Source organism: Falco cherrug, chromosome 6, assembly GCF_023634085.1.
Source record: "Falco cherrug isolate bFalChe1 chromosome 6, bFalChe1.pri, whole genome shotgun sequence".
Taxonomy (NCBI): domain Eukaryota; kingdom Metazoa; phylum Chordata; class Aves; order Falconiformes; family Falconidae; genus Falco; species Falco cherrug.
Genome location: NC_073702.1, coordinates 37,462,354 through 37,486,307, shown reverse-complemented (window position 1 = coordinate 37,486,307; position 23,954 = coordinate 37,462,354). Strand labels below are relative to the sequence as shown.

The 23,954-nt window shown below is 37.6% G+C and overlaps 1 protein-coding gene across 2 annotated transcripts in view; it reads right to left on the bottom strand.

Moving 5' to 3' along the window:
* Nucleotides 1–581: 581 nt before the first annotated feature.
* Nucleotides 582–23,954, bottom strand: part of THBS2 (thrombospondin 2) — a 34,411-nt gene continuing 11,038 nt past the window's right edge. For both annotated transcript variants that reach the window (XM_055714743.1, XM_055714742.1), the window contains exons 8-22: nt 23,119–23,289; nt 22,095–22,271; nt 20,706–20,879; nt 20,129–20,256; nt 19,873–20,025; nt 18,612–18,830; nt 14,917–15,024; nt 12,987–13,146; nt 11,449–11,567; nt 10,630–10,864; nt 7,283–7,510; nt 6,543–6,814; nt 5,517–5,614; nt 3,131–3,270; nt 582–2,455 (exon numbers count right to left, since the gene is read on the bottom strand). In XM_055714743.1, coding sequence (XP_055570718.1) covers nt 2,448–2,455; nt 3,131–3,270; nt 5,517–5,614; nt 6,543–6,814; nt 7,283–7,510; nt 10,630–10,864; nt 11,449–11,567; nt 12,987–13,146; nt 14,917–15,024; nt 18,612–18,830; nt 19,873–20,025; nt 20,129–20,256; nt 20,706–20,879; nt 22,095–22,271; nt 23,119–23,289 — 2,390 coding nt within the window. In that variant the 3' untranslated portion in view covers nt 582–2,447. The remainder of the gene's footprint in view (nt 2,456–3,130; nt 3,271–5,516; nt 5,615–6,542; nt 6,815–7,282; nt 7,511–10,629; nt 10,865–11,448; nt 11,568–12,986; nt 13,147–14,916; nt 15,025–18,611; nt 18,831–19,872; nt 20,026–20,128; nt 20,257–20,705; nt 20,880–22,094; nt 22,272–23,118; nt 23,290–23,954) is intronic.

The following is a 23,954-nucleotide window of genomic DNA, read 5'->3' as shown; positions in this document are numbered from 1 at the left end:
TAAAGTCTTCATGGGGAATGATGTCTTGTCAGTAAGACTAGGAAACCTGCCGTGTACAACCTTAGAAGATAGTCAGTGATTTGTAACCAAGCAACAGATTTGCTAGTTTGCTTGAACTGGTTTCTAAGTTCAAGAGGCAAGAGGCTCATTTAACTGAGGGCTTTGGGGAATGGAGTATTTTCTTTAAAGGAACATTTAAACTATAAAAAAGGTAAAGAGAATTTTGTTTATAAAACCTTTTTACAGTTTATTTCCTATCATTGATTTCTTTATATATATATATATATATATATATATAAAAATGAGGATCTGACTAAATGAATCAGGACGTTAAATGATAAAGTTCCGTCCATGTAAACAAATAAATAATTATTTACAATCTTTGGCAAAACAAAATTAAATTTCATTGATCTTACTCTCTCACACACACTTGCAAGGAAAAAAAAAAAGAAAAAGAAATTTAAAAAACATCATAAATAATTTACATAGAATAGGAAAATTATGATACAGTCCAAATATTAACATCTACATCCCCGAACTGATGTCTCTTTCTGACAAAACAAAAAACCCTACACAGCCAATACAATCATTACATTTAATGAAGTCACCCTCCCTTCTGCTTGGGACTTGGGGATACAACTTGAAACACCAAAAGTAGGAAACTGAAACATTTAGAAACCTCATAAACAGGATTGAAAAGAAAAGAAAAAAAACCCAACAATCAAACAAAAACCAGCAACAAACCAAAATTGAAATAAAAACAAAAAAAAGATTTGATAATATGAACACTATAAAATGTGCAATAAAGCCCGCAACTGTGGATTCCTTTCTAATGAGTATAGCAATAAAATCTATTTCAAGGGAGAGAAAGTTGATTCAATATTTAGCTCACTGTGCCCTATAAAGCGGCAGAGGTACGGTATTATTCCATTAGTTAACCCATCTATGAATAAAATTACATTAGCATGTGTTCTTTTTGTGAACAAAGCTCATACAACTTAAAACAAAACAAAAAATGTTAAACATGTTTATACTACTGTATATCTGAGTAACTGTTGTATCTGTTTAGAATAAACACTGGTATCCCTTCAGCATTATTTAAGAAGTTCTATACACAGCAGACATAGGTAACTACAAAATATTAAAATTATGGTAACTGGATATATATTAAGGTTCCATTTATAAATTCCTTATTATTATTCATTTAACTTTAAAGCATACATGAATATAACCCATGAAACTATACTTACGTGTATACCATGCTTTGACAATATCTACATACTGCAATATGCTTTTAAAAATAGCTTTAAAATATCACTATTTTTGAATGTATTACTGATGCATTATACGACATGCTTTAAAATAAATTATCAGAGAAGGTAGCTTGGTGTGATAATCATAATAAATACTAACAAAATATTTATAAATGGAACCTTAAATTCATATGTTACCAAATTAAGTAATAGTGGCCTTGCCACCTTTTCAAAAACCCACATCAGGATTCAAGATGTCAAAGTGCTTTTTGCAGCAGAGGTGGGAAAGTGGTTCAGGTTCTTGTGCTCCACATGGTCATGGTGTATTCTTTATTACAAGGGAACGCAAAATATGATGGAAACAGAACTGGAAATAACTTTTTGACAATAGTGATAGCTTTGGATGTTTAAATTAATCACTCTTCCCTCTCACATGGAAGTTTCTGGTTCAGTTCTGTCTGGCCTGAATTAAGCCTCTACTAGACAACGCTTTATGTTGCAAGTTTGACATTTCTACCAACTGTAATTTTAAGGGGTGTTATTAAGAGCATCCTCATCAGCCAAAGAACATCTTTGTAGATCAATAAATGTTCATAATTGATCTTTACTTTATTATCCAAAGGCATTTGCATTGTTGTTATAGACACTGTTGGTGTGGTACTCCATTACTTTCCTAAAACTAGACCCGAAGGCTTTTTGTTACTAAAGTCCAGTCCGGACCAGAGCAAGGAAGTGTCAACCATACACCTAAAAAGTTATTCAAACACATGTTTCCTCACTTAAAGACACTGACTGATAATCATCACCCCCCTCTTTTTCTCCATATATATATAAATACATTAAGTAATTACATTTTTATATGTAAACGTCATTCTTAAAAAAAGTCAAATAAACAAACAAACATGTTTTGCTACGTTTTCACTCTACAAAAGTGTTCTAATGTATCAATCTGCTTTTGCTTCAGTGGTGGGTCGGACGCTCACGTTCAGGTTTCCTTAGTCCTGGCTGTGAGAAGGCACTTGGGTGGAGGGATGGCTGAGGCACTCCTGGCAGCAGGGAGGTACCTGGTGAGTGGAGCGCGAGGACAGAAGACAAGAGGTACACAAAAATAGAAACTGGGAGTACCAGGATGTACTGAGGTGTCTAGGTTGCATAGCATTTACAGTACTTTGCTGGTAATGCAGCAACCATTGCTCAAGCATCTGAAAGAAATCAGAAAAAAGATATTAACTGTGATTGGTTTATTTGGTTAGGAAGCCAATCACACAAGAACAGAGCTCCATCATGGTACAGCATAGGGATGCAGCACAATGTTTCCTGTTCTGCATTTTCCTACAAATGTGAGGACATTTACATAAAAATAGGTATCTGCCTATATAGGCAGAGACCCACACATACATGTATGTGCACCTATATATCTAAGCGTATATAAAAAGTCATATATAATAAAATCTGGGAAAGCATTTTCTGTATTTCAAAACATTTTGGACAAGGCGCTAAAGACAGACATGCTTATTAAAAATATCTGCTTTCTCCTTCATGTCTCTTGAAAGAGGAGTGATCCGGAAGCAGCTCTCTGCCCGCAGGACACACTGAAATAGCTTACAAAGGAAAGTGGATATACAGAGAGAATTCCAAGCGTGTATGTCACTCAGATTTCTATCTCATTTTTTCCATGTGGGTAGTATTAAACATCTGGGGTTTATTATTCAAATTGAGATTACTATAGGGGCAAAGGGCATTCATGGTATTTCAACAAATCAAGGTCTACACCATGCTATGATATCACAGATTGCTTTTAGTAACTAGAGGATTACTTTCTTTTCCATATTTCGTGCAAAGGGTTTAGCACTTTCCAGACATTTTCTGCAACTAACCTCTGCATTCATATTTGAGGTCAGAGAAATAGACCATCTCTTGAGAAAAGACAAAAAGACCTAATCGTCCACCAGCAAAGGTTGTATCGTAGATTGGTCCAGAATCCACCATGACTTGTTTCCCTTCATACACTAAAACTCTGTAAAGAAGAACATAATTTAAATTAGACAAGGAGGATAACACAGTGTTCAGTGCTATGAGTTGGTAACGGTTCCCAAGAACTGAAACAGAATTAATTTTAACAAGGCACCAGAAAACCCAGCTTCACTGTAAGGATCACTTATCTCTATCTCACGCCCACCTGGCTGGTAGCCATAACACATTAATCAGAAGCAGTGGAGCTGTTCCATAAGTAATTTTATGCACACCATCTGCAAAAGATTTCCCAATTCTTTATTTAGAACAGTCATGTCTCCTGGAATGAACTATGTCATGTACTAGCATTCATTGATAAGCCCCTGTCCCTGTGAACTCAGAGGTTAGCACAATACCTCACCACATCACTTAGCAAAGTCATCGCTACAGCTGTGTGAACAGCTGATTTATCTATCTTGAGGTGCAAAGGCCAACATAAAAAATTGTAAGAACCATCCCTTCAGAGTCAAACAAAACATTAATTTGAGACAAGCTGAATCTCAATTTCAGGCATTTTAAGAGCTTAATGAAAGCTGGAAGGATTTGGACACAAACAGCTAGACTAATAATAAATTGGAAAAGGAGAAGAACTTGGGATACTTTTTTTTCTTTGATTGGTTTTGTTGGGATTTTTTGGTAGTGTTTCAGGCATCAACCCTGGAGCCAAAAGACCTCTACAGGCACCTCTTAATTTTTCTTCTCTATCAGATAGACTGCAGTTCCTTGAACTTGGATTCTCCACTTCTCATGGGAGACCTTGAGATAGTCAAGGTTCTTAGGATTTCAGTCTCTTAAAATAGCTTTTGGACCAAATGAGAAACTATTCTAGTCTGTTAATCAGAGAATTCTCTGGAGGAAGGGATTATGGTCTTGCTTCAATTGACAATACATTAGTTATGCAAAGCAGGATGGCTTCACATGAGGATGTGAACTTCCTACAACTCAAGGGTTAGGGACCAATTTCTACTTCAGCAGAAATGCATCTCCAGTACTTGCTTGACCTTGAAGTGGTTTATTTTCTGAAAGGTGCCAAAAGACAAGTATGAAACTGCTCCCTGAAAATAGTACTTAATGGATGGTAAAAAGAACAGCAAAAATAATGACAAGTTTTCATGTTCATGTAACCCCATTTAACATAATTCTCAAAATTTCAAGAAACAAAACATATGGGAAGTGTTTGATAAATTATTCATCCCACCAAAAAAAATTATGCAGCTCTAGTCACGTTAATACTAAATTGTTATTTCTGTACAAATAAAAAGGTTTCATGACTCTGTTAGTGAAATAATTGATTTCATGTATTTATTTGCTATAAACCCACCCTAATTAATAAGGAATTTCATGCCGTGGATCAATGGGATATCAGTTGAAACATGCTTTGTCTGAAACTAAGTAGATTCTGCAATACAGGTAACAGCAACATGAATGAAAAACTCAAGTTTCCTTATAACGTGTATCAGTCAATGCTTTGCACTGAAATACTTTGATGCACAAAGAAACTTTTCTTTCCAAGAAATGGATAATTTAGTAACTCAGTCTATCCAAATGTGTCTACCCCTTGTCTTTCACAGCCAAATGAATCCCCCCTACTCATAAGCACAAATAGGGCCTTAAGAGGTAAGGTCAGACTCTGCCCCATGAAAAACATCTTTTACAGTTACAGTAGTCAGTAGAAGATAAAATTGACATGGACAGTTAATGCTCATTCTTTGGAACATCAGATAAACAGCTGGGCTGTAAGGAAAGTCATATGCCATAGTTCCTTCTTGTGTGCATTACAGATGTGCTCATGGCTACTTCTCCTATAAGCCACTATGGCATACACAGGTTGCTGAAGTAGACAGGCCATTGGCTTACTTCCCTGTGGCAATTCTGATGTTTCTAATTAATTTCATTCATTCAAATTCTAGCAGCTGGGGAGGAATCTCACATTCTAATCTTGCTTTGAGCTATGCTCAGGAATTTTTGGTCCCTTTAGCCTGAAGGGCTATTGAGAAAGATTATTTCTTTTTTTTAATTTAAGAAAATTTAGCTGATGTAAATATTGAACTATCCAGTTTAAATTAAATACATCTGACAAGGAAAACAACTTATTCTAAAGATAACAGAATGTCCCCAAAACATTGGAACAAACTGTCACACGTATTATCATTATTAGGACTAACAAAGAAACTGAGAACATAGCTCTTAAATCAACAGAGACAGAAGTTTTGCTACTAGAAAATACAGAGGTGCAGAAACATTTCTTACTTTATTAATCCTGTTTTAGGCCTATGAATCAAATGCCACCGGTAAGCAGTATAATCTTTCCAGCCAATGTTCTTGGGATCATGCCACAAAGTACGCACCTATAGTAGGAATACAAATGCCTTATTAGGAACAGACTGTGCTCCAGTAACTTTTTGTCCATTGTAGTAACTGTACATGCAGCTAAAGCTTACTTGCTGCAGAGCATGAAACTGAAAACAGTGTTTAATGTTTGATGGTATGATCAGCAGACCTATTTTACAGGGTGACAGTAATGAAAATTTCTGTCTCAAATTATTGATCAGTTACTCACACGCAGTTTCATAGCTGGAGTCACTGAAGACCATTACAGCACTGAGCCTGACTTCCCTTAGGAGGTCCTGCCTCTGTTTGCACACACACACCCACCCTGCCAGAATTGGTGTTACTGTTCCTATCTGTACAAGTAACTCCACCAAAGGAGCAGGACTGCAGCTTGCACAGATGTTACTGTCTGTGGCCTGCTCCTTAATCTCTTGTGCTCAAAGTCCTTTTCCTGCAAAGAGCTAAATTCCAATCCACATGCATGCCCCACTAACAATTTCCAAAAGGTACAAGTTTCTTCCACAGCTGGGCCCTACTTGGAACAGCAGCAGTTTTTCTGTTTTCATTTCTTTTCTCTTTGGCTGTTACTGGTTACTGAATTCTAAACCACGTATAATTCAAACAAGCTGGAATGCCAAAGCAGCAAGTGCCAATACAGAGGTCACAAAGGATTTGTGGATAACTGAGACCTCTCACTCCTTTTTATTTGGACCACACCACATCTTCCCTTTTATACATGTAACTTTTTCCATTCATAGTTTTTTTTACATGTAATGTTTTCTTTGAAACACAAATGCAAATATTATTATGGACACTAGTAATATAGAAGAAAAGCTGGTAAACGTCTGCAAAAAAATTGAGCTGTGAAAGGAAATTCTTTTTGAAACACCTCCCTTTTTAAAATATTAGTCATGCATCATTGGCCAGAAGTTTTAAATAGCTCACCTGCCCAGGGGTGTTTCCTGTATGCCAGAGAGCATTCCTCAAGTGTTCACCAGTACCAGTTGTTGAATTCACTACTTTGAGTGACACACCAGAATAGCCATAAGCCCTGGTGGGCTTGTCCTCCCAGTAGGTCTGAGTGACCTGCTTCCACATCAGAACATAAAATCGACTGCTGGACTGGTAGCCAAACACAAAGCCAGCATAGTCATCATCGCGGTCTGTGTTAACATAGAACGTCCCACTAAAGTCAACGGAGCTGAACTCATCGTAGCCTGGGAGAGGATGAAAGAAATAAACCACTGAGTTACAATGCTGGGTCTGGCCACCCACACCTACGAGTCCCAGCTCTATCCTGAGTTTTGCCAGGAGTCATAAACTGTATTTTTCAGTTTTCTTACCTGTAGGACAGGAGGTAATTACACTAGCCTACCTATCACATGGAGCCTTGTGGAGAGAAATAAGTTGTTTACAGGGGGCGTTGAAGACAGCAGGCACTATACTTACACCAAATTCTTCAAGTGGGTATTTTATGGGTGTTACAGTTGGTGATGAGATGAATGGTCAAAAGCAAACAGCATTGAGCTGTTTTTAATTTAGGCATATATACTGTCCCCATGTGTCAGTCCAAAGCTTGCAATACCAAAAAGGCGTTTATCTAGTTGTTTGGGGTTTTTTTCCCTTCCTTATCACCAGACCACTGGTTACTTTTCCAAAGATGATAGCTGTCATCTAATACTCACCTACAGCTATTCCAGGATCAGAGTTGGCAGTCTGCACGAGCTCCTTGCCTTGGTGGCGAATAACCCAGTTGGGATCAATCTGAGCTGTTCCTTTGGGGTCCAGTGGGACCATCTGGAACTTTCTGAAATCAGTTTCACTGATGGCATTGTTTTCAGGGCATACATCATAAATATCCGGGACATTGTCATTGTCAAAGTCATCTTTGCAAATATCACCTCTGCCATCACCTATAAGCAATGTGAATAAACAAATGCAATCATTAGCAATTTATCCAGCCTTCCTAATGGCTCTCCCACTGATGGAAGAAATTCATGATACATATGAGTACGTTATTCTTAAAAGAACACTCCAAACGACTCCAAAGAAAGCTTCATTGTCTGAAATTGCATTTGAAATGTTGCTGGTAATGACTGGAAGAACTTAGATCAAGGCCAAAACTGTTGTTAATAAAACCGTCCTATCAGTTGTTTATGACAGTAATCAATCTGGACCCGGTCTATACGTTGCTGTGGAATCAGGGTGGGAAAAGTTGGAAGTCCGCTATGTCAATGTAATTCACTAATGCTTGTATTACATCTTCAGTTTGATTTGTCCCAGATGTGGATGCAACACCACATTTTAATATGTGCAGTGCAAATGAGTTCCAACAATAGCATTAAAACCTTAATCTTCCTGCACATTACTAAATGCTTCTATACTATTGAAGATATTAAACCCTTTTTCCAGACTTATCTCTGTCTCAAGACTACTTCAGCAGCAATGCATCTAAGGTGTTTCAGATTGCAGTGTCTCACCTCTGCATCAAAAGAATGTAGGGACAGTATTGCAGTAAAATATACATATATGTCACTCGTATATATACACATATATAAATATACATAGTCAGACTTTCACTTGTGGGTAGAACAATTTGTCTTATATAAAATGTAAAGCTTCAGAAAAACATATGAAAAAAGAAAGCAGCACTGTATCCAACAGGACTAGTCTTGGAGGAATGGAAATATTAGGTCCTGTTATATGATTGCAAAAAGTTTTTTAGAGAACCTAAAAATATATCCATACATGTCAGCTACAGTTGTGCTTCTGCTCAACACTTTTACTATACCCAATACTTTTTAAAAAGTCAAAAATTATTTCCTTTTTTGTTACCCATAATATTGGTGGAAACCAGGAGATGTGACTTGTCTTGAATAGCTGGTGGTGAAAGGAGGCATCTAGAAAAGATATCTCATTGCCAATGCCACTGTTATTCAGTGGCACACAGCAGCACAAACACTTGAAAATAAAGTAGAAAAACGTGGCTAGACAAGTATAGAAACATATTTGCAAATGGCTCCAACTTTTACAACAGAAACTACTGGATGTTACAGTGGGAACCAATGTAAAATCAGAACTGCCAACTTATTTGTTTCTATCCTTATGTATGAGCATCTGCTTTTTTTTTTTTTTTTATGTATGAGCATCTGCTTTCCCCCCCCCCCCCTCCCCCAAGTGTTTGTGACTGCTCTAACAACATGGGAATTAACACCATGGGAAATAGCATTGATCCACCTCATTCAATACTGACCTACTACTAGATGCTTCACAGGCAAATGGAAAGCTACATTACTATGCGTAACCAGTGTAGCATTATCCAAGTATGAAGCTTTCAGAGAAAAAGCAGAATAAGCTTTAGGCAGCAGCCAAAAAAAAAAAAAAAAAAGTTAGAGAAAGCTGAAGCATCTAATATCTGAAAGACCTTCTGCAGTTCAGATATGTGGTAAAATAGTCCTATTTTCGACCCTGGCAATCAGCCACAGAAAAATCCAAATCCTGACCAGCTGTGTGTTCCTGCACCAGTTTGTCTTAGTATTTATTGGAGAAAAGAGAATGAATTTCCAATTTTATTCCCTTTGCCAATATCAAAGAGCTAATTCTTGAGTCACAGGAGAATCTAATTATTCACTGAAAGTCCTGCTGGCAGTTCATTTGGTACTGAGCTGGTGCTGACAACATTGATTCCCTGTCAAGGAAAGTTACAAAGCGTTTGTTTACCCAGCCACATCCAACAGCTCTCTCCAGGGCCTCATCCTTATATGCTATAGCTCTCATCTTCAAGAGCATGGGAGCATCTTTTGGCTTTATTTATGGCTTTTCCAAGATTTCTGTTGGACCTGTCACTAATGACAGTGATGAGCTGGTTAAACTGTTTAAATTTATGCTTTTGTGAATCCTTACTCTGTACATAAATTGAGTGTCCCCTGAAAGATCCAGGTGACAAACGACTATAACAAACTATCCCAGTTTGCCTTATTCTGGAATAATTCTGAAATTAAGGGGCTATTCCAGAGACTGGCAAGTACAAAGATACTCCAAATATATAATTGGATGGAAGAGTTAAGAAATTTAAGAACTACTATTGACTAGCAACCAGAAACTTCCTAGTGTCAGCCGCTGTCTTACCAGGAAATCAGTCAGGGCTCAAGACTTTATGTTTCTAAATTTATATAAAAATACATTGTTCAGGTGCAAAATTCTGCTTTGAATTTCACCAGCCTAACTATGGAATGACTCCAGCAAGTTGCATAACACAGGTGAACAACTTCTGTTCTGAATTTACTGCAAGAGCCATTACTTATAGAGATATTATGGTGGTTTTCAAAGGGTTGTAAATGTCTTTTAAAGTGCAGTTGCAGTTGTGAAACTATCACTAATTCATTATTGAAATACTTACAAGCATAGAGAAGGACTGTTTGAGAATGACAAGCAACATTTTACCACAGAACTGGAGAAAAGAGCAATTATGTATCCATTTTTAAAACTGTGACATCAAGACGTATCTAATGCTACCTATATAGCAAATTTGAGAAAAAGTGGTCTGAAATAATTTTTACAAAAATAGTTTAAAATTAACAAAAATTTTAGACTTTAAAAACCTGAAGAAATAGCAGAGCAATAAACTACTCTTTTTTTACATTTTAGTTTTCAAAAGAGAACTTGTTTCGAAAGCTCAATTTTTCATTTTTTTAAGACATATGAAATTCAAGGTATCTGAAATATTCAGATTTTTAATGTTTAAATTCAAAGTGAAAATCAGAAGTGTAAAAAAAATCTGGTTTTTCCTTTTAAAATGTGTTTAAGTTCATCTACAAATAAGTATGTGTGTGTTTGAGCCCCTATCAAAGGGGCTTCCTAATGCTCTAACCCTGGACCAAACTAGCTAGTTCAGTTCCATTGAAGTCCATGGTGCCTCAACTGTCAAAACCAGCTCAGTTTGATCTGGTCTTTCTCTTCATCAGATATTAATACTCCAAGATCAGAATTGGATACTAAGAGATAAATTAAATTCACATGACATTGTTCTTACCATCAGAGTCCTCCTGCTCAGGGTTGTATCTGAGGCGACAATTATCCCTGTCATCTGGGACACCATCATTGTCATCATCAGGATCACAGGCATCTCCTTTACCATCTTTATCGTGGTCCGCCTGGTTAGCATTAGGGATGTAAGGGCAGTTATCCTGGTTGTTCTGGTGGCCATCTTCATCTATGTCCTCATTGTTGTCACACTGGTCACCAACAAGGTCATTATCTGCATCAGTCTACCCAAAAAAATTTAAAAAGCATATTTATTATTGTTACTAGACACAAAAGTACAGATAGCCTGGTACTTTACTTCTCAGCGCTTCAAGGACTTCTCTGGAGACAAGTGATAGCATGATGACAATGATGCTTCAAGCAGGAACAAAACTTCAAACTAGTATGGCTATTTTTTCTGCTATCAGTGCATAAGATCTGGTCCCCAAGACATTTCCAGGGCAGGTCTTTGGCCACAACCTTCATTGCTCTCGTTCTAGAGATCACAGGGAAGTGTCAATCTGGGCAGCACATTTTCTGATTGTTTCTGTATACTTGATGCTGCTTCCCTGCACATGGGCCCACAAGCTCAGGCATATCAATGCAGCCCTGAGGCTGTACTCACTTCCCACGGGGGAAGAAAAGAGTTTAACAAAGCCTTGAAGTCACTTTACTTTCCTGTCATCTGATAGATCCAATGCCCGAGATGTGAAAATGAGTAACACACATCTAGCTTTTCAGCTCTACAGTAAAGAGGAACTGATAGCAATTCCCATGTTCTTGTCTCTGCCCTTGTTCTGATGTTGCCATTAAGGAAACTAACATTTACCTGGTCTGGATTATGCATCAATGGACAATTATCACACTGATCACCAACGCCATCACCATCTGTGTCACTCTGGTCTGTGTTATAGACGTAAGGACAATTATCTCTTTCATTAAAAATGTCTGTGAAGGAAAAAAAAAACCACACCAAAAGATTGCAGAAATCAGAATGATACAGCATCCAGCACAGCCAGCCATAGACTGTAGGATTCACCAGTAAGGCTTTTAAGGGGTTCATAGGCTTTCCGATTGCTACAACATGAAATAGTGAAAAGAATAATAGTAGAAAGAAAAATCATGGTATCAATTCCACTTAAAGTCTTCCATATGTATTTTCCTAAGGAATTTTGCTATGGTAAGGGCTGATTATGCCTTAAGAATTTAGCTCTTTTTCACAGAGTAACCGATAAAGGGGTGGGGTGTTTTGAGATAATTTTGTTTGGATTTTTTTCCCCACACTCTAAGAAATCGCATAGAATGCACAGCTATATTATGTTGGAATTTCTGAAGAGTTTTCTATAGGAAAAACGGTATTAATATTCAGCTGCCTCAGCAATAAATAATTTAATTTTACCAGAACATCATTTTTTTTACAGCCTGCCAAATTTTCACAAGACACTGTTCTCCTCAGGAAAATTTATTACATAAACAACAATCTCCTTCAGAATTATAATATGTTGAAAAGAAACAAAATCAAGAATGTTGGCATATCTGTCTGGAAAGGACACAAGGACCCTTTCCTACACTATAGGGCCCCTAGATATCTGCATAATCTTTCAGCCAATAACATACGATTACATTTTTCTTCAAATGCAGAACTACTATGAGTAATACTAAGAACATGATGATCAGCAGGATGAGAGGACTTCAGGATGTTCAGAAGTTCAAGTCAGATAAGCATCCAACAGTTTAAAATGTTACCCAAAACTAGACTTCTTCAATTTCTAGTACTTCTGGATTCTCACAGTTTTGAAATACTGCAGGGATATGCTTTCAGAAAAGACATTTAAGTGTTTTTCCCCATCCTTAATTCTGATCAAATCTGTGTCATACAGGCATTTACTAGTAGATGAAATAAACATCTTTAATAATATTTTAAGACACATGAAAACGTGTATTTGGATTACTGTGGGCTTCACATTGCATTCATAGAAAAGCAAATTAATTTCCTACAGATACTGTCTTAACTGCACAGATGTTCTGATGTTCTTTTCCCTCCCTAAAAAGAAAAAAAAAAGTCAACTTAGACCCTGATCACTTTGGAACACAGACAAAGGGAAGAAATTTTTTAAAGGTTACACTGATAAAAAGGCTTGCTGTGATTTATTCTTCAATAATATCCATTGTAGTCATTTAGGGACTTTATGGTCAACTATACTACACAGGGCAGATGAACTCCAGTCTTCTCTTTCTTCTCCTGTATTTTTGAGCGGCTAGACCCAATTTTATTCCATGTACAAAAATGCAGGTAACCCATCTAACTGGACATAAAGTGAAGTGTACTTGTGGAACAGCAGTTAAATCTCAAAACTGAAAGCATACCATCTCCATCAATATCCACAGCACATGAGTCACCCTCCCCATTATTATCTGTGTCAATCTGGGCAGGGTTGTGTACGTAGGGGCAATTATCACAGCGGTCACCAACTTCATCCTTGTCATAATCAAACTGACGAGGGTTGAACAGAAGAGGGCAATTGTCCTAGTAGGAAGAAATAGAAGATTTCAGAATATAAATCACAACTCAATAGATCATACTGTGAAGTGGTAAGTCTGCCTGTTCACCTTTGACAGAGACCAAAAATCAAAATATCAATCTTATATTTTGTCAATGAGCAAGCTTTACCTACACTGAAGGTCTTGGCAGTAATGGGATGGCATCTGGACAGCCTGGCTCACTGTCTAATTTTGTGCTTTTGTACAAGGTATGTGAAATGTGTTCCATATCTCACTAGAAGAGCAACAGGCATTTTAAATCAGATGTGTACTCAGATATTGCAACAAAAGTGTACCACTGGCACATGTATTTTTTAAAAAAAAATCAGAATGTGTTGCAACATCAGGCCAAATTCAGCTGCATTTTATATTTTTTGGAAAAAAAATAGAATTGTTACACTGACTTTTTTTGAACAAACTAGTATCAACATTCTTACTTTTAAACCACGTGTTTTGATTTTTCAGTCTAAACAAGAACAGACTTTTTTGTGGGTTGTTACATTGCATGTGATAACAAAATATAAAAGTTTCAAAAAGCAAAATTAAAATTAAATACTCTTATTGACCCAAAATATTTTTCCTCTGAGACCATTCCTTTTAGTGGAATTTTGAAAATTTCATTTCAGTTTAGTCCCTAATTTGAAAGTCTGCCAGAACAAGGATTCTTAGGTTTCATACATCCCCAAATTACACATGGACTTTTGCACAGGCACAAGGAAGTACTCAGTGTGGAAAGGAAAGAACAAAATCAAACCAAAGCAGTGGGAGTAAGGACTACCTCAGCATCATGGAATCTGAAGGGAGGTCATATGGAAAAAATCTTTAAAATACTTTCCTCTGCTAAAGCAAAAAACATTTACTGGGACATATTTTTTTTAGCACAACATTTTAAACTCCTCAGAAATATATTTTATATACTCACGGACAAGATATAGAGGCAAGTCAATTTTATACAGCTCATAAAACAACTTCTAGCTACAATTCTTCCAATATATGAACTAAATTGTACTATTTTCTCAAATAATTCCTTGGGTTTTTTAAAATATTCCAAATAGAGGCTCCATGCACACAGTTCTAACCCTGGTTTAACCTCTGAAGGGAACAAAGACAAATAGTAAATTCCTAAAATGAATTCACTCTTCCTAAACATGTTCAGAAAAGGCAGAGTGAAGCCCACTCTAGAGGTACCCTTGCCACTTTTGCTGAATGTACATAGAGAACAGGTTTGAACTAACTACCTATCTTTTAGATTCTGCAGGTAATTGAATTTCAGTCTTGCAGGCAGATTTAAAGGAGGGAAGTATGAACCAGGCTAGGTGTTACCCTCCCGTCACTTCCCCTTGATGCTGGGTGTGTTTATAGTTATCATTATTCAAGCATAACTTGTTTCCAGCATAACTTAGATATTTTATTTACCAGCTTTTTAAATACAATTAACCTATCATTCTCCCATTGCAAAACAAAAAAAAAATCCACCACCACTTTCCATTAAACTGTTTTCAGGCACACAGCTGAACCCAGAACTCATATGGAGAATATAATTCAGCCCCAGGTTCCCCAAGCTGCTTTGCTCTGCACAGTGTTACTCTCCTTCGACCCAATACAGCTTTAGTCTGCACCAGATATCATTCAGGGAAGGCAGTGCAGAATAATTCAGCTGAAGCTCTGAACAATAAAGCTCTCATCTCTTGTAATGGCTTTCCTTAAAACCAGATGTTTAGGTCAAATGTACTGACGACACAGAAATGCATCTTACTTTGTCATCTTCAACACCATCATTGTCATCATCCTCATCACAGGCATCTCCTTTGCCATCTTTATCAAAGTCTTCTTGGCCAGAGTTAGGCAGAAGGGGGCAATTATCCTGGCCAAAAGAAATAATCAACACATTACTTTTATATTACATCAGAATTACTTGCCTGGGCAGAATAGTAGATATGGTACACCAGAGACTATAAAGCAAGAACAATCAATCACAAATACTTTTTTACGTGCCTATTTTCTTCCAAAGATAGTAGTTCATCTGCTTCTTTCACACTATAAAGTGAAATGCATCTGCAAATCATTCTATTTCCCAGCTTTCCTTCTGTTAAAGGGATGTTTCCAGTAAATTTTAGATTAAACTATCTAGCAGAGAACAAACACACCACACACACACACTCTTACATCAACTTTTTATAGACAACCCACAAACTGTGTTTGAAGATTACATATAAAATGACCATGTTTGGTTACCAGAAAAATAAAGATACAAGCGAGAGGATCGTCTTCAGAAATAGCTGTTCATGCAGAGTTACTAGAATGAAGTAGTACACAGCAATGAAGTGGAACACTAAGAAAGGGTTTTGAAAAATGTGCCCTTACGCTGTTCTGCAAAACAGCACCTTTGCACTCCCATGCTCTCAATTTATTATTTGGAAATATCTATTTTGTATCATAGCTTTTTAAAGAACGGGTATTTAAAATAAGCAAGTCTTAGGTTATGCTGAAAAAATAAGTGGTGAAATAGCTTGCCAAACTTTTAACATGTATTCCTTTCAAAAATACTATAATCAGCTACAAATGGATTTCAATTCTACCACTGGCTAAGAATAAATGCAACTATAAAAAACCCACTCTATTATTCTCATTTTTTCCTTACATTCTCTGTCTACCTCGGACCAAAACTGAATCTGCCAAGAGAGACAGAAATATCTTTTTTGTAATACATACCCCAAGGAAATGAGTATTATAGTAAGATTCCTAGCCCTATTTTCAATCTCAGTGGTTCTAATAGAATAGATAATTTAAGAAAAAGAGAACTGGGAAGTTTATGGTAATTATCAAAACTTCAATGCAACTCCAATTTTTTATGGCACTTTTTTACCAAATACCTGTGAACAGACTTGACTGTGCAACTCTACACTGGTTACCAGTGATACAAAAAAATATATATTTTAGTAACAACAATAGAAATCAGTTGAAGCTTGCTCAATTACTTTGTTCACAGCTATATGTTTTTCTGTCTATCTGTATTCTCTGTAGATTTCAGTCCAGTTTCATATAAATCAAGTAGTAAGATGGAAACCTCTCAGGTAGCAAGTTCCTATAAACTTTGCATAAAGAGGTAACAGGGTGGAGGAGAGAGTTCCTACCAGTGCATTCTAATAAAAGACTTCCAGGTATTAGAAAGAGGACTTATTAGACATTGCACCTTCCACCTGGAAACTCAACCTTGAGGCACAAACCTAGGCTTCTTTGGTTCTTCTACTGACAACATTGTGTGTTGGTATGATAATTCTTAGGGAAAAAAAAATGCTATTCTCATGTGAATGAAAAAGAAATTTACATTAAAAATATTGCTAAGATTGTATTTTTATTATTATTTACAACTACTTGCTTTATTGATGGCACTACATCAATACAACTGCTTAGACAGTAAGTTAATTTTCAACCATTATCAGCTCAAGGTAAAAAGCTTTGGTTTGCTTTTTTTAGATCAAATTACTCAACTAGGATATTTCGTAATGAATGTAAGGACCAGTAAATACTTGGTATTCTTAAGAGGTTTTCTTTGGACGGGTGGGGGTCCCCTTAATTGAAGTACTTGTGTTTATTAGATCAACACATATTATAGAAACCATTAATCAACCTTTGGAAACAGTTTTTTCTGAATGGGTTGAGCATGTTGGGTTTTTAATGAAAATCGATAATTTGCGCTACATCTTGAGTCTACGTGCTGCAGATTCTGATGACAGGAACCAAAAAGGAATATATGAAAATCAGTTACTAAATCTGATGGACCTATTATGAACAGACATCAGCTACAGCGAGGAAGACCAATATGGGAAGCTCAAATTTCCATCAATGTCTGCAATACTTCTGCTGGTAAAGCCTAGATTCAAAATTCAAGTGGATTACACCTGAGTGACTTCTGATTCTCTCAAACAGCCTGATTTAAACTTTCCTAGCCTCTTTATCTGTATTTGGGTGGTGGTGGTGGTTAACCACTGTAGTGGTCTAGAACTCAATTATTTTTGCATTTCTTTCCTAATTTCTAAGCAGAAGTTATTGTGCTAGAACTTCATGAGAGTTTAGAGGTAGATCACTTTAACAAGGAGAAGGAGAAACTGAAATCTTTTGCGTCTTGGGGAAAAACAATAATCTATAGAAACCTCAGGACAGAAAGCATTGCCCTTGTAGTCATGACTGATTCAGCAAAATACTTGAGCACCTGCCCTAGTGAATACATGTAGGTAATTCAGTGTTGCCAGTGGTCCCACGAGTAGACACTTGCTTATGCCTTCTGCTCAGATAAAGCTCACCTCATCCCAGTTGCTTAATTTGCTTCTGCAAACAGTGTATGCCCCTCTATTGTGCCTGTTATTCAACCATCAGTGAGGCCACCACTCAGAACTGGGATCCAAAGAATTACCTGTTGGGGGTGTCTTCACCCCTCGGCTATTTGGGTCATTGCTAAACAGGTGAATGTGGAACAACTTTCAGCCTGGTTTTGCAGAGCAGTGTAACCGCATCAGGATGAGGCATCCAAGCAGGTTCACCATTTTTCAGCAATTTCTGCTGGGAGGAACCTCAGGCCATGGAGCCAAGGAGGACTTACAGTGTGTTTCAGATGAACACAGAAGCAGGTCCCAGGGAACATGGTGGGCACCCACTGCTAAATCTACAGACCACCATTTTTCAGCTCCCTGAAGCTTATTTCGTCCTTGGTGTTTCATTTTGTTTTTCACTACAGTGGCACAGCTGCAGCAGCAAGCGTGGAGTCCCCTCCCAGGTCTAGAGCCAAGAGTGGCAGGAAGGTCATTCCCCTTGGGAAGATGAGAACTGGGACTCCGCATCAATAAAAGGTAAGAGGCTGAATCTCCCATCCTCTCCCACTGAGCTTTTGCAATAAGAACTCCTCTGTCTTAATTACTCGTATTCATTCCTCTGTTAGGCTCTTATTGCCAAAAATTATCTCGGGCTCTGAATCCAGTTTTCACAGAGTGTGACCTGCTGAACCCTTTCAAAGGAGCGGGTAGTTCAATAAAGGATTTAGATCTGTAGACCTTATGTGGCTGTCAGTGTCTTCTTACAAGCCCTGCAGGTAGGATTTCATACTCGCCTGCACCCAGAGATTCCTGTTTAGTTCTCAGTGTGTGCTCCACACCCATGCTTTAGGTAGCTCCTGCTTGGTGTGTTAACTCTACTCACAAGCATCCCAACCTTCTGTGTATTCCGAATAGGGAGAACAGAAGACTGGATTTCACTTTGAGAAACCCTTACTGAATCTACTATTCAGTGAATACACATTTCACAACATCTCCTGGAAAGTTAGCATGGTCTAACAGTCAAAGCTTACTGAAAGCAACCACCTGCTTGATGCTGAGAAGTGTTATTCACATCTATTTAGGAAAAAAAGAAAGAAAATTTGCTTATGGTATGGCATTTTTATCAACCTTTTTTACTTACCTTTACACAATGGTATGTTGCATTAGCAGCACAGACCAAGTTATTATTAGGCCAGCCATCCAAATCAGAATCTTCACCACATATGCGTCCATCGCCAGCATAACCTGTCCTACATTCACATTTATACATAGGATCACTGAAATGGCCCAGATAGATGCACTCTGCAGACTTATGGCAGCTGTGTGTCTTGTCCTTGCAAGGATTCTCAGGTTCACAGACCTGTAACAGACAGAGCATACTCACTGAAACCTGGTGATGCTTGCAGCCAGCTGTGTACACCTCAACTTTGTCAAGACCAGGCCAGTTACTTAGATGCCTAAAAACAGGAACTTTGTTTTAAGTGTGGTTAGTAAGCCATACTGCTCTGTCAGTTCACAACTCCAGACAATGCATACAGTGAAACTAAATAAAACAAACCACAGGAAAAATTGGACATTATTCAAAAAGCAATTAAAGTGATTAATATTTTGAGAACTCTATCTGCTTTCTTCCAGATGTCATTAATCCCCAGAAATTAACTGCAACAGAAAGTAGACCACACTTACCTCTTTCCTTTAATATTTGACCTGTCAGTATGCAATGACTATCTTATTTTCCTAAATCAGAGATCCTAATGAATTCTCACATTCCCGTCAAGTAAGTTTTTGTTACTTCTTTCTTATCGCCTTGCTTATTTTCATTGACAGTATCTGAGAATCTTACACAGATGTTTTACATTTAGACTTCACATGTTGAACTGACCACAGTTTCAACAGCAACAAAGAGAAGGCATCCCATGACAGCCATTTTACCATTTACTTCTTCAATATCATTTCCACTTCCTTCTGCCCTTCACCACTGATAGGTGTTGGCCCGATGGAGTTTAGGGAGTGAGAAACCCAGACATATAAGTCTGATGACACTCACATAAACAGCATTATATTTATGGGGAGAATGATCCTGATTCTTCAGTTTCCGATCCCCAGAGTAGGTATGTATACCTGAGAGAAAGGAGTGCAAAGCAGGGGAATGCTTGCTCCTGGCATTTTACATTCATTTGGTGCAACTGTGCAGATGCCTAGAGAAAACAAAACCCTTAAAAAAAACCAAACCCAAATTCAGTATTTTGTTACTCAAACAAAAAATACCTTGGAACAGCGGTTATCTATTTCAGATTATCTTTGTTTGGTACACAAGTTTATCACATGCTTTCATTCACTGATATTTTCAGGTGAGAATTACTCAGTTTCAAAGCCACCAAATTCTCTTTGGCATCACTTACTTGCTTCTCTGTCTTGGCAACTTCCAGCCCTACCCCATAGGGCTGGCTTCCTTTATAGCGTGGAGGACACGGCAAGCAGTGGAAACCTGGATTTGTGTTCACACAGCGATGGACCTGATTCACCTTAAAGCAAACATCTGACACAGCTATACACTGCAGGAAAAAGAAAGAAGAAAGCAATCAGATAGCTGTGTAACTCCTAGATAATGAAAATTTCACAGTGATTTCCTGGTGTTAGTGGAAACAAAGTCAATACCTCATCAAGATCCTCACAGACAGTACCATTGCCAAGGTAACCTGCTGGGCATGGCCCACATGACCAAGACCCATCAGGGTAACTGTTGCATTCTGCTCCAGGAAAGCAAGGATTTGACAAGCACCCATCTGGCAAAGACACATACAAGTGTAAAGTAAGTTAGGAGCACAAAAGGCATGTCAAACAATTTAAGAAATAGGTATTCTCTGTTCATTATCTTAAATCACATGTGATGCAACAGACTCCTATAAAACCCCTGAGAATTAGGGTTATTAAATGCATTTCATATACTATTGATTTAATGTAAAAATAGTACAGATTGCTACATCCGGTTGAATACATTACAGCATACTGAAGCCCTGTTTAAGAAACAGATCCTTGTTCAGGAGAAGTCAGTATTAAGAATATATATAAAATCCCACTGATCTAAACAGCAACCAAAACAGTTAAATGTGCTTTCCTGAAACAAAGATATAATTAGTAGATTTCTGTAGTGTCAATTTATAATTATCCATTAAAGAAATAACAGCAACAAAAATTAGTCAGACTGAATAATAAAGAATGACTAAACACCAACCAATTGGGCAATCCTTCTTATTGCACATATCATGTTGCTTGGTATCTCCCACACATGGCTTTCCTCCATACTGTGGCTCTGGACTGTTACAGAGGCGAGACCTCTCACGAATTCCTCCTCCACAGGTAACAGTGCAGGCAGACCATGGAGACCAAGGACCCCACTGGCCATTCACTGGGTATGCAGAAAAGAAGAGAAAAGCATCACAGGTGATACACTGGGGACAACGTCCCGTGTCAATGACAACAACGCTTTCTTCAGATCCCTGACTGGAGAGTTTCTCACTATGCACATAGGAAGAAAGATGCTGGCAAAGCCTGACACTGAGATAGCAACAAGTATGGTGCCTTCAAAGCTCCATGCGAAGCTTTCATTTTCTGCAAAAACCAGAGTGTGACCACAGGAAACAAACTTCTGCAGAGTCAAACATGAGCTCAGTGGCTTTTTTTATGACAACAGTATGCTCAGTAAGATTGCAGCTATTATTCTTGTTTTGTAATCCATTCACCAGTGTATTTTCAATGGTATTGCTTGACACAGTATAAATAACTTATTTCAGTGATTCTTCTGAATGTTTTATATTAGTACAATTCTACCGATCCTGTTCTCAACAATCCCAAATTTTCTTGAAATACAAACATCTTTGAACCAAACTCTGTGTTTGTTCTTGGTACTGCAAAAGAACCCATAAGGGCAATGGTGTATATCCTTAAATGCATAACCTTTTCACTAATTTTACATGCATGGGTAGATAAAAAAACATTTTAAGTGTGTATAGCTATTTAAGTACTACTGTGTTAGAAGCCTGACATCAGTTTCAGGTTCATATCCTGCAAGTGGGGAAAAAAAAAGCTGAACAGAGGAGGGAATGAAGAAATATATACAAAGGGAAAAAAGTAAGGAAAAATTATGTGAAAGGGAAGTGAGTGGAATGAATGGTTTCTAAAAAGGTTTAAAAGTGTAGATGAGGAAGAAAGAATTATAACAACTAAATGTGCTTAGTAACTGTAAAATGTGTATGCAACATGGCTGTCAAGGGACTGTATGTCTATTCCTACCATTTACACCATCAGCTTCCTTTTAGACAGAAAGTGTTTATATTTTCGATATGCAGAAATGAATCATTAGGCTATAAAATGAAAACTTCTCAAACTCTTCATGTTTAAAACCAAAACATAACTTGGGAGGTTTACAAAACCTCCGACTGCACTGTTGTCTTCATTTTAAAAGCACCCTTGTGTGTCATTTCACCCCTAAGCTACAAATTGTATTTTCCAACATAGAAATTTGCTGTATTTTAGAGAGATTTAAAGAGAATTTTGTATTTAAAGAGAAGAAACTCAGCTCTAATATTGTTGCATCACCTTGGATTCAAGGCCACAGACATACCTGGACATGGAACCTTCTCACATTTCTCTGTTTCACGCCCATTTCCCACACAGTTTTTCCCACCCATCTGGGGGATAGGGGAATTGCAGAGGCGGATGCGGGTGATATTTCCTACTCCACAGGTAACTGAGCAGGAAGACCAGGGAGACCAGTGACTCCAGCCACCATCTTGACGTACTGCCAGAAAAAAGAGCAAAACTCAAGGAAACAGCCCACTTGCAGCAGTAATACAAACTCACTTGTGAAGTTAACCTTCTAATAAGCCTCTCACTATGCCTGATGAATGTCCCATCTCTTTCCCACCACTGCCACTTACAAAGGCCAGCATGTCAGCTCAGGCATTCAAGTACAGCTTTCTTAAGATTTTCAGTGACCAACATATGACTAACACGGATGACAGACATTTCACTTAAATATCTGAACTTGTTCCAAAGAAACAAATGCTTGTTTAAAATGCACATGTGGACATCTAGCAGCTTCAGCAATAGCCTTAGGTACTACAGTAGCATGGATATAAGTTACCTGCAATACTATTACCTACAGTTCTGCAGATTATGATCTTCCTAAGTGCCTTAAATAAAAGCAGTTTGATATTTTGCAAGCCTTCTATGATTACTGTATTCTTAAAGACTACTAAGCTAATGGAATGGGCCAATAACCATGAATAAATGACAGATCAAAATGTGGCCCCATGTATCACGATTATGAATTGAGTGTTGTTGAATTGACTTCAAACAAGAGACTTCAGTTCATAATGCTAAAGATCACCCATTATCTTTTTTTGTTTAACAGAGACGAAGCCAAAATACACATAACTAGTAAATTGTTAAAAAAGGGAGAAATATTTGAAAGGGGGAAGATGACAAAGAATCTAATGACAGCTACTTTAACGATGCGTATATGAGTGTTCAAATACATACTGCACCAATATAAGTGTAAGCATTCATAGGAAATCCAGAGTAAGCTTGTTTTTGATTAGAGATGTCTGAAGGAGCTTTAAAGAGGGAGAAATTTTATTACTTACTGCGATGGTCGCATTTCTTAAAGCTGCACATCCTTGTCTGGATGTGTGGGCCTGTACAAGCACTCCTGGTGACATCACATGACCTTCCTCGCATCTGAGTCCCAGAGCCACAGGTAACTGAGCACTTGGTCCAGTCTGACCATGGTGACCAGCCTTCCTCACTGTCATCAGCTGCAGAGCAAAAGGTAAGAAAGAGTCACTTTTAATACTAAGCACTATTATCCCATTCAGAAAATTTTCACTTTTCTTTTTCTTTAGAACGGATACTTGGTCCTTTAGATGTCTCTTTTTCTAATTTTGCTTTCCCAAGCTGCCACTGATGTTAGGGAATTAGAGTTTAATGTAATGAGAGGTTAGCCCAGAAAAGAATCCTGAATCTTCATGAAGTGCGCAGTGTGTTTGCATGAAGCACTGACCTTTGGAGGAAGAACATCTTATCTCCAGAATGAACTAAGCCACAAACTCAAATCCCAACCGCCTTTGACTTCAGAATATATGTCAGTACGATGAGATGTGGCCCCACCTCTGAACACAACATAACAGTGAACATGATCAAGAGCACATCATAACAATATGCCCTATGCTCTGAATAAGCAAAATAACCTCTAAATATATTCCAATGCATTTTCATTTAGAAAATCTAAGCAATCATTTTTTTCTGTAACAGATCTGTCTAGTACATAGCGAAATGTATTGAACCCACACTGAAGTAATCTAATCAGTGAAATTATTAAAACTACTGTCACTCCAAAGTCTAATTCACAGCCTGAAATGTTGTCTTAAATGTGGAACAAATTAAGGTTCGTAAGTAAAGCATTACACCAAAAAAGGATATA